We start from the raw sequence: 11,431 nt of genomic DNA on the forward strand, positions 1-11,431 counted from the left end.
CAGCACGTAGCACAGTGCACGCGGATCAGGTAGTCCTTACACGGCTCAGCAACTTATCTGAGCCAGCATGAGCCCTTCACGGGGACGGACTCACAAACTGCCACCACTCCAGCCGTCTTAAATGCATCTCCAAGTCTCGCAACTACACCAAACCTTTGATGAAGAAGCTGATGACTGCAAACAACGACGGTTTTTTATGAAACAATCCCAGATACGTTTGAGAACAGCAAACTTCCTCACCTGAATCTCCAATCCGGCACTAGAGACATCCCCTTCGAATCTCATCGTCGTGCCACTCCTGATGGATTCAGCAGGTGTAGGGGCCATTGCAAGCAAACGCTAGCTTCTAATGTTTTTGAATGTAGAACAAAGATGATAGGCAGCGCGATAACTGCCGGATGGTAGTCTTATACTGCTTTGAGCGATCCATCCTGTCACCTGTCTTACAGTACAAGCATTACATCGTTCTAGCAGTTCAATTTTTGAAATCTACTCGGGCGAACACACTGTTGTATCCCGCATGCTATCAAAGTGTCAACATCAAACACATTCAGCAAACAAGTCCATGGTCTGAACCTGAGACGTGATCACTATTTCCTTGAGGCAACCACATACTCCCTCCGTCCCAAAATAAGTGTCTCATGTCTCTGATAACGAGGAATAAGCATGGAGCAATGCTCACTTAAACACACTATAAAATCCTCGAAAGAAGTACAAATACAGACAATACTCGGAACTCATTTCTCAGCAGCACCGAGCGGCCTCATGCAAGTGTGTGCGGCGGTGCCCTTCCATACCACAGTTCTTGCATTTTCCTGGTTTCCGTGGTTTCTTGGGGGCATCTCCTATTTCGGGGCAGGTAGTCACTTGTTCCCCTCGCATTGACAAATGCTGCAGAACCTGGTACGCTTGCTTAGACCCTCATACGGCACCTTCTCCCTGCTATTTTTTTGGTCTGCCGACCCACCTATGCTTTTCTGGAGCTGCTAGACCTTCAAGGACATTCACACTAACAAAGTGCCCAGCACTATGGCATTGGTACGCACCGTTGGCTCCAACAAATACAACCTCTCCATGGCCTGGCAATCAACCCGTGCCAAACCTGCTAGACGGTCCTCAAAACCCAAACTATCCCTTTTCTCTGCTAAAGGTGTGCCACTAATCAACAAAGCTTCAAGACCAGCATACGTGTGCTCGAATGATTCTGCACTCGCATTGCCCATCCGCACAACTTCCATGGCTTTCAGGTATAGCATCGAGTTCCTTCACGTGAACAATAAGTTAACTGAATTGTCCTTCTGGTACTGCACCAGGTGTTGGGGAAGTATGTCTCTCGCGTTCTTCGTCCATCGCTTGAGTATATGTTTCTCACGGATCTCCTCCAAATGAAGTATATCCATCACCTGCGCATTAGAATATGTTTACATTCTTTGTCCAGAAAATCAATTTTTTCTACACTAAATAATTCTGACATAGGTGTAAGCATGGCTGCATAACATCCCAGTATGCTCCAACTGGCTACACTCGCAATTAAACTCTAACTGATGTTCACTTATGGTCACCTCCTACTCCACTCTACTCCATTTCTCTCTTTTGGCTGCATTGTTGTGTGTTGCAACATATTTCCTCATCTTCTCCACGTCCTTCACATTGTATGCCGTCCCTTCGATCAGGAGGCGCCCAAACCTCTCAAACATAGACCTAGTGTAAATTTTACTTGCATGGCGCTCTATCGACAAATTCGTCCGCCTAACAACTCCACCGTATCATATTATAGTTCATTCTTTTTGTCAGTAGGTGAATCATGTAAACAAACACGTGTCATGAAAGAAGTGCACAAGCTCTTATGTGATGCATGAAAGAAGGCACATAAACAAATACTTACAATCTTGTGGTGCACTGCCTAGCCGTAGCCTATTTTTAGTCAAACATTCGTTTTTTCAGTCTATGACTTTTAATGCAGGAAACAATATCCAGTCTATTAGATGTACTGCAACCAGTTTTTAAACAGCATGAAGAACGTCGTTCTGACTATCAAACTAGGCATCACTAAGGATGGGCAGGAATGACGACGCTTACTTTTTGTTATGGTCCTTTTTTTACCAACGATATTCGCTTCGGCAAAAGTAAACCATTTTTTTCTTACATTACAAACGCTGCAGAGCGGACACGAAGATGCAGCCACAATTTAACAAATTACAGCACGGACAGTTTGGAGGATTAGGGGTGCATACCTTTTCGCCCAGCCAGGTGTTTCTGGATTAACTGTCAGTCGACTGCGCCGACTTCATCAGAGAGCCATCCAGACGAGGCGGACCCCAACTCGTTCTCTAACAGTCCCATCGCCCCCAAGCTGCTGAGCACAGCCAGACCCAGCATTCGAGTCTTCAGGAGGCCAGCCCCGTTGTTGGGCACTTGGGCAACAATACCAGAGGAATCGGATCTGGGTGCTCAAGGTTGTCGGCGAACTCCTCCCGCAATGGGAACCTGCAAGAAACAGCAATGGCAGCCACCAAGGTTTTTTCGTTAGGTTTCTTCTACAAGTCGAACAGGCTGCACAACAAATCCTAAAAAACCTTCTTTGCAGATCAGCTCGAACTAATTAACCTCTCAACGGCATCGAGCAAAAACTCCAGCCCAGAATCCTCAATTATTTCGCGTCGTCGCCGGTGTAAAACGAGCGCCGCCGCGAGCACCTTCTCAGCACGGGGATAGCGTGGTGTGCGGGGAAAAGAGGGACGGCTAGGGTTCTGGAATGATCGACAGACGGCGTAGCTGTCCACCCCCGTCAAGTACACCTTATCTGATCCCTGGCTCGGATCGGCTTCTAACGATCTGGTCCACGGACCAGAGTTCTCGTGCTCGAACGCCGTCCCGCCCATACGTTCTGGGCCCACACAACAGCTACTGTTTCCTACCGTATTCCTCCGTAGGTCCCTTTTTCCCAACTAGTCGTCAGATGCGTCAGAGCGATTTATGTGGATCCGAGCCAGCAATGGGCGCCGACGATTTCGGGATCAGCTGGGCTCGGGCACCAAATCGCCCCATCATCTTTCTATCTCTTCTTCTGTTGTAACTTTCCCAATCTCCTGTAACAATCACGATCGATCTTCTCATCAATCTCTTGTAAGCCACGGCACATATGATATAAATACAGACACGGCCCGAGCAAAGGATTCAACGCTTCCATCTATTTTTACAGATCACCCCGTAAAAGAAAAGCGTAGGTATATTACGGACCGTGTCCGGACGATGGCCGAAGCGACGGGTAGTAGAACAGAAGAGAATGGCGTGATGAGATGAGACAAGAAAGAAAGATGGATGGCAGGCAGGGACATGGCAACCACATGTCCCCCATACTTGGAGCTGTGTTGCCGTCGAGGAGGAGCAAATTCTGGACGGAATTCACACACACAGCTGGTGTGGGAAGGGAAGGCGTGACTCAGGGCTCTACAGTTGTCCCTCATGCCGTGCCACTCCTACTCCTACTCCTACTCCTCGGGATCGGGGTTGCACCAGTCTGGCACCATGCACCTCCCCCCCTACTCCCAGCCCGCCATCTTTCTTAATTTAGATTGAGATCAGTCAGTCTAATCCATCCAGGAAAGAGTCACACCGTGCACCACTCAGCTCCCCCGATCTCTGTTTCCACGATCGGTCTCATCTCCAGGATCTCTCAAAGTAATACCACTCATAGATATCCCCTGCCACAACCAAAAATTAAGTAAATAAAAAGACGAGTTCTTGCTTGGTTCCTACTGCGCTGCGCTGCAGGTAAGCTAGCGCGTATCTGAAATTGTCGTTGGTCAAAAATGTTGTATGGGCACACTAACCTTTCACATTGTGTCATTTTGACCACTGACCAGCATTCCCCGGTTTCTTATTTCTTTTTTCAGAGCTGCTATACGTACGACATTTTCATGTCGGAAACACATACGATGTGTGGTTGCATGTCCTTTCGTCCAATCAACCAGCTCCATTGGGAAAAGAAAACCAACACAGCATGTTGTCTAGTGAAGACACGTCAGATCGTATGTACAAAGATCGTGTGCAAAGCAATTTCGTTCTTTTTTGCCATACCCCCAGATTATTACCACTACAGTATGACCGATGTGGTGAGCTTCGTGAGCATTGCGTAATGCGCATTGAGGTCCCTGCACTAGACGGCTACGCTGCATTCAACTTTTAGGCCAGCCATCCCTTTTGTCCAGTTTATATATATTCTGCCCTTCGATCTTTTCGGTCCATTTTGAACTCCCCATGGAATCTCTCCTACGAACTGTATCGCGTCTTTTTCCTGGCACGGAAACCGGCACGCAGCTGCTGCTTCTTCCGCTGCACTCTACTACTCAAAATTGTTTCAATCGACAGATAGATTTGCTCGGGAAACCGCATTATTGCTACCCTCCTTGCTGCCTCTGCTCGCCAATGGGCATATAAAACTAGCTGCTACTACTAGTATGTCAAATCTACAGATAGATCGCACCCTGGGAACCAGCTTACCCGTCGCCTAGTTGCCAATTGTAAATGCACAAACTACTATCAACCATCCCCACTCTAGCGGAAGAGAGAGCGTGTGTGCGGCCCAAAATTTCCCAGTGGCCCGTTTGATAATCACAACTGGTTCATAAAAGTACATGCATGTACAGTGCACCAAGTACCAAAGGCTGCAAGCTAGGCTAGTGCTAACTGATTCACAGTACTTTCCATCTCAGATCGTATCTGCTAGGCTGCTAGCCAAACGATTGGAGCGTTCCAGGACACAGAGACAAGCCAGAAAAATGCGACACGAAAGCAACAATGCTCGGACGAATAACACACTGAATCAATCAACCAATTAACCGAACGAACGAACGAACTTGAGTGCAGTTATTGCAGACTAAACAATCATCTTTGTTCCTCCTACTGATCTACGTAGATGCTAGATGCGAGGTCGGTCATGTGTTTTTTCACAGCCCGATCAAGTTTCTTGAGGTGGTGACGCCGCCGTCCACCACGAGGTTGTGGCCGGAGACGTATCTCGAGTCGTCGCTGGCCAGGAAGAGCACCGCCTCGGCGATGTCCCTGGGCCTCAGCGTCGACCCCTTGAGCGTGGCGAGGCTCCTCACCACCTCCTCCATCTTCTCCACCTCCTGGTCGCTCGGCGCGGCCACGTCCAGGCCGATGTCGGCGTCGGCGTCGTCGGCGGCGGACGCGTCGTGGCCCTGGCGCCACGCGTTGATGAGCATTGGGGTGGCGACGCCGAAGGGCGAGACGCAGTTGACGCGGATGCCGTGCGCGCCCAGCTCGCAGGCGGCGTTCTTGGTGAGCCCCACGATGGCGTGCTTGGAGGCGGTGTAGGCGTGCGGGCCGAGGCCGCCGAGCACGCCGGCGACGCTGGCGATGGAGATGATGCTGCCGTAGCGGCGGGCCATCATGGCGCGCCCGGCGTGCTTCATGCCCAGCGCGGTGCCCAGCGCGTTGACGCGGAGCACGCGGTCGAACTCGCCGGCGTCGAACGTGAGGATGCTCTTGGCGGCGCTGGTCTGCCGGCCCAGCACCCCGGCGTTGTTGCAGAAGACGTCGAGCCGCCCGTAGCGCGACACCGCGCGGTCGACGGCGCGCTCCACGTCCTCCTCCACCGACACGTCGCAGCGCACGAAGCCGACGTGCGGGCCCAGCGAGGCCGCCAGCGCCTCGCCGGCGGCGTCGTCGATGTCCGCGATCACCACTTTGGCGCCGTGCTTGACGAAGAGCCTGACGATGGCCTCCCCGATGCCCCGCGCGCCGCCGGTGACGATGGCCACCTTGCCGTCCAGCCTCTTGTGCATGGGGGTGGGGGCGCCGCTGGCGTCCCACCCGTGGCCGTGGTGCGACGGCGACATGGCGGGCTGGTGGGCCTTCTCCGGCATGACGTCCAAGGCAGGCATGGCGGTGGCCGTGGCGAGGTCTTGCGCGTAGGAGGAGAGGCTAGCGCGCATGTACAGGAGCCACAGGAAGAAAGGAAGTGTGTGAAGCTTGCTGGTTTATGCAGGGGACTGCAGGGCGGGGGCTACTTATAGGAGGGCCGGGCGACTGGTTGGTTGTACGGCCAGCTCGCGGGACTACACGTAATTCAACGCGTACGTAGTTGTTGCTTGCTTGTGTGTGGCCTAAAAGAAAAAAGTTGTTGCTAGTTCTTTATCGGTTGGTTCGCGATTAGCCAAGCGAATACTTTCAGTAGTAGAGGGTGCTTGTACATGGCTGGCTCTGATGTCATGGTCTTTGCAGCCTTGGTTAACTCGATCTGGTGTGAGATTATTCAGTACAGGCGGATCAGCATGGAGAGCGACACTGTCTCTGACCGGACTAGATGTCTCCGGTCCACGAGGGAGAAAAAAAACCCGAGAGAAAACAGAGATGTCGCCAACGCCAGCGCATTCCTAGAAGCGAACGCGAGGGGAGAGCCGCACACGGTTGTGCGGACGGATCGGATTGACCGCGGCTTCGGGTTTGGGGTTGGACCGCCCGGCGCCGGAGAAATTATGGGCTCCGACGACCGTACGTGGGTGGGGTCGGTGGATGGTCCTGGCTGTCTTGAGCTGATGCCGATGCGTGAGCGTGACTAACTCAACCACTAGGACGGATTTCAACAGTGTGGACGCTCACAAGATTGAGGAGCACGAAACCGATGCCCTTTTCTTTAAAAAACAATTGTTTTCGTGGGACTTTTGCATTGCATCCTTGAGACCATGCGAGGCTTGCTTGCTGGGTCAACCCCTTCACAGGAGGGGGAGGAGGAGAGGAGAAGACATTGTGTTTGCTTCGACTTTCGGCTCACGACTTTTCTGGCTGGGTAGTTGCCGACCGGAGCCCCGGTTCAACATCCTCCTCCTCCGCCTAATTCTACGTGCGAGAATGGTTCCTACGCAACACCATCCTCCTAGAACCGGATCCGTCGCTTTAATACTAACCTTTGTAGCCTTTTACTAGTAGTAATTTAATTTTAAAACAAAAGAAAAGATCAGCCTTTTATTGCCTCTCCTCTGGTTGGGCTTTACGGTTCCTTCTCCGTATAAGACTGTGCTAGGTCTGATTGATCATTTAAACCTAAAAAATTATGCTATTTTGTCTGTACCACGCTTTGTTAGAGTGACTGCATTTTTTCACTCGTGTCGCACGGTCTTACACTTTGCCCAATTGTAATGTACATCCCCTCGCTCTACCCCGGTGATCGAATTAACCACCTCGCTTTATATTGCTGACTCAATGGACAATGGTTCCCCTAATTTCTGCCCACGAACCCTACAGCTCCATCACACATTCATACATGCGCACATTCTGATCACTAGATTAATCGCACCCAATCGGGCAAGCAGTACAAAGAAGACATACATATACAGTACAGAATAGTGTCTCTCTTTTTTTTTTGCGAAAATGAATAGTCTCCTTTGAAAGAGAGAACTCCGATGAAGGAGACGAATTTCAGTGCATCCCACGCCAACAGCAATCCCAATGTTAAAACCTCTCCCAAAAAAAAGTCAAAGGCGAAGAAGGCCACGAACCCTCCTCCATCTCATCAACCCCAGACTCAGGTATAAAAACGGACTTTGCCTTTCGTCGGGGCCCGGTTGCAGACGAGCTAAACAAATTGACCAAATCTTGGCGTCACCACCTAAGCACTTTTGCAGCTAGCTACCGGAGAATTAGCTTCACCCAGTAGTAGTACTCCGTAGGTATATGTATATATCCCTCTCCCTTACGCACGTACTTACATCAGTCGTATCCCGCACTGCGTACATGTATAATACCAGTATATGTACTGGTGACGTGATGCTGATGTTACTATGTATGTTGTCGACGTGGGGAAGCCAGGGTGTACACATGGCACTTATTGAATTCCTGCGAGATGGCGTAGGGACGTGGCGATTTCAGTAGACTTTTCTGAGTTATACGTACGAGTAGTATATTCTCTCGTGGAAGGGGTGGAGACTATGAAATGCAGGTTAGTTTCTTACGTGGACGAATCTGCTCATACAGTATATTTTTTGGGCTCTTCCCCTTGAACTATCGCTGCTTGCTCGCAGGTCAGCATCGCCCGGCTAGCTAGGAGCTAGCTAAGCATAGCCATGTTATGGCCAAGCCAAGTTGGAGCCAAGCAAAGCCGGCTTAGCCAAGGCCGGTGCAAAGCTAAGCTCTCCAGTCAAGGCTAACACATGCATTATTGATGCCGGACAAGGACAAAACTGCAGGGGAATTTAAGCTCCTAAATGCTCTGTTTATTACTGTTATTAGGCCATGATCCGATGCACTTAATTATTAGGATTTATAATGTGTAGTACAACTTTCTGCAGCATCACCGTTAGCCATTTCACGCTGTCCGGTGAATTTGCTTTGCCAAGACCATTACTTCAACCAGCCGGTAACAAGCTCACTCTGTAAAACAAATGTATGCAGAGGGAGTAGTGTAATACTGGTAGGATAGAAGAAGGAGATCTCACTGCTGTTGATTGTTTGCCCTAACATTGTCAAGGATGTAATTTATGTCCGTAAACTATCTCGCGACAAGTTACACGGCTGCGGTCGCCACCGCCGTTGCCACGGTTGCCGACAAAGCCGTATTCAAAGGAAGTAGCGCGGTCACCGCAATCGTCGCAGGAGCCGTAACCGCCGGAGACGGTGAGAGCAGCAGAGCCCACCTCGGCAACGCGGAGATTAAGGTTGTATTCCGCGAGGTCCAACCCGGAGCGCGCGACATCGAATGCAGGCGGCGGCACCGTGTCGTCGAGGATGGTGCGGATGGTGTCGAGACCATGGCATTGTCAGATCCTTAGGAGAGACCGGGTTGCCGGTGTCGGCGAGGCCGTCCGCAAGAGCCTTGAGGCGATGGGCGTAATCGGAGGCCGTCAGGTCACCTTGCTTGAGGGTGCGGTACAACCATGTGAGGTGGATGTAGCGGGCACCTTGGTTGGCGAGGAAGTAATCACAAATGCGAGACCAGGCCGTGTAAGCATTGACGACGCCCCCCATGATGAGCTCGAGGAGGGAACCATCTAAGGTGAAGAAGATCTAGAGAGTAAGCCTCTGGTTGACGGCAAGCCATGCAGCGTCGGGATTGGCCATGGGTAGACAATCTACATGATCTTGGGCGCCATGTTGGAGGAGAACGCGGGTCAAGAAGGTGCGCCATTTGATGTAGTTGTTCTCAGCAGGATCGAGCTTGAATTTGGTGTTGTCTGAGATATGATATGTATGAATGTTAAGAGGGGATGGGCCAGGAGGTGGGCCGGCAGAGGGGGCGACCATGGTGTTGACCGCCGAGGAGGCAACGGGAGTAGCTGGTGAAGAGAGGGAAGGGAAGGTCCCGGGAGGGAAGGATTGAGGGGGTGGTGAGCGAGCGGCCGGAATGGGGAGCTCGCCAAAGATGTCCTCGAAAGACATTGAATCTGATACCAGGATAGACGAAGGAGATCTCAATAGCTTTGTTGTTTGCCCTAACATTGTGAAGGATCTAATTTCTAATAGTACGTTGTATGAGAAGATTATAAACAACTTATTGTACTAATTAAATAATAACATATGTTTCCGCCCGTTTCTTTTTTTAGAAAAGGAGATTAAATCCCCGGCCTCTGCATCAATCGATGCATGCACCCATCTTTATTAATTATTTCATAAAGGTCTGACAAGAACATACATCAATTCACCCGAAGCCACCACTCACACCTACAAACTCTATAATGTAGAGTGCTCTCACTCCCATATCTAAAACCCGTGTCGTCATTGATCCATCCACATAACGTATCGTGACCAACAGCCGGTGCAGCCTACCTAAAGCGCACACCACATGCATACGTTTTATAAGCCGTCATCATCGTCAGACCACTAACCCATCTTCAGAAGAGAGATCCGCATCATCCTTGCCATGCCAGACATCCGTCGACGCCACCACGGCGCCCAATGGCGCCACCGCCCTGCGCTCGTCTGTCCAGACGCGAAGACTATGGAAAATCCGTCGTGCGTATCACCTGCCAACCCGGCATGACTCAGCGTAGCACCTGTCGGTCAGACATGACTTGACAGCTCCATCGAAGCTTCGTGCAAGACGAAGCCGCTCCACCTCATGCCTCCGTCTTCCAGCGCTGTTCCACAAACGATGCTCCCAAGAGAGAAACGGCACCGTAGTACCGCCATCGCCCGATCTGGAAGACCAGATCCTAGGGTTTTCGCGAAGCAGCACGAGTGGGTCGACAACAGTTACACGACGATGCCTTCATCAAGTAACGGCGCAAAACGTCACCATCGCCCGCCAACGGCTCGGTTTTCACCGGCAACTATGTCTCCCCGACTCGTAGCTGGGACTAGATGTTTTCGCCGTTCCTAAATATAAGTCTTTCTAGAGATTTTAATATGAACTAAATATGGATGTATATAGACATAGTTCAGAGTGTAGATCCATTCATTTTGCTTCGTATGTAGTCTATATTAAAATCTTTACAATGATTTATATTTAGGAAGACAAGGAATACTTGCAAGGTGCACGTACGATTTGCCGAATATATATCTGGATAGTATTACCATTTCCTGATTCATGACTAATAACAAGTCGAATCTTTTGAGGATCGGTATCCCCGAGTTGTTACTAAATTATTGCACACCCAGATCTCCTTCTCTTTGTACTATATCACTGCAGACCAATCTAACAATCTGTGTGGCTCTACCGATCTTTTAAAACGGGGGCTGCAGGGAGTGCAATATCGATCAAGATATGCCAAGGAAAGATGAGACATCTAAGCAATCAACCAGTGTAGGGGGGACGTCCTTCCTTTTGCTTCCGGGATGGACGGGAGCTCTAGTTGCAATCAGTGCGCGGGCTCAAAATCTTTTAAGGCACTGATATGTGTCGTTATTTTTTATAATCGGATGGCGATATGCTATCAATGATCAAACAGGGAAAATATGGACCTTTTACTGCCAACAATACTCACTAAAATAAAAGGTCGGCAATTGATGAATAGTACTCCCTTCGTCCACTAGTGTAAAAAACGCTCTTATATTATACTCCCTCTATCACAAAATTCTTGTCTTAGATTGGTCTAGATACGGATCTGATACATCCGTATCTAGACAAATCTAAGACAAAAATTTTGGGACGGAGGGAGTTGGAAGTTTTTCCCGCAAAAAATAAAAAATAAAAAGATAAGTAAGGAAGAGTGTATCGATTAACAAAGTCTCATCTAACTCCAACACCATTTGATTCTTGCACAAATATTTTTGTGGATCCACCCCCAGCGCCCCCTCCCCTTCCCGTTTGATTTTTTTGCATGGTAATACGTGTCTCATTTATGTCGTAAGGACATCGTATAAGCCACGTACATACTTACCTGGCAAAACTGAACAAATAGTAGAACGCTAGCCTTTGCACAAAGGAACCTCTGAGCTTGACACCAACGCCTGTCACCTGCCTCTAGCACCA

The 11,431-nt window shown here is 49.9% G+C and overlaps 1 protein-coding gene and 1 long non-coding RNA gene across 2 annotated transcripts; both read right to left on the bottom strand.

Moving 5' to 3' along the window:
* Positions 1-566: 566 nt before the first annotated feature.
* On the bottom strand, positions 567-3,062 carry LOC123097727 (uncharacterized). Its single transcript, XR_006447430.1, has 3 exons — positions 2,608-3,062; positions 2,235-2,487; positions 567-1,403 (listed from the first exon to the last, which is right to left on the bottom strand). It is a non-coding gene; the product is annotated as an uncharacterized lncRNA (long non-coding RNA).
* A 1,729-nt stretch (positions 3,063-4,791) lies between these two features.
* LOC123097728 (sex determination protein tasselseed-2) lies at positions 4,792-5,992 on the bottom strand. The gene has a single exon (XM_044519547.1). The coding sequence runs from the start codon at positions 5,958-5,960 to the stop codon at positions 4,950-4,952; it is 1,011 nt and encodes a 336-aa protein (XP_044375482.1). The 5' UTR covers positions 5,961-5,992; the 3' UTR covers positions 4,792-4,949.
* Between the last annotated feature and the right edge of the window lie 5,439 nt (positions 5,993-11,431).

Source organism: Triticum aestivum, chromosome 4D, assembly GCF_018294505.1.
Source record: "Triticum aestivum cultivar Chinese Spring chromosome 4D, IWGSC CS RefSeq v2.1, whole genome shotgun sequence".
NCBI lineage: Eukaryota > Viridiplantae > Streptophyta > Magnoliopsida > Poales > Poaceae > Triticum > Triticum aestivum.

What these genes read in the sequence shown, in the direction of transcription:
- LOC123097728 (XM_044519547.1), bottom strand. Translation starts at nt 5,960, where the DNA reads ATGCGCGCTAGCCTCTCCTCCTACGCGCAAGACCTCGCCACGGCCACC.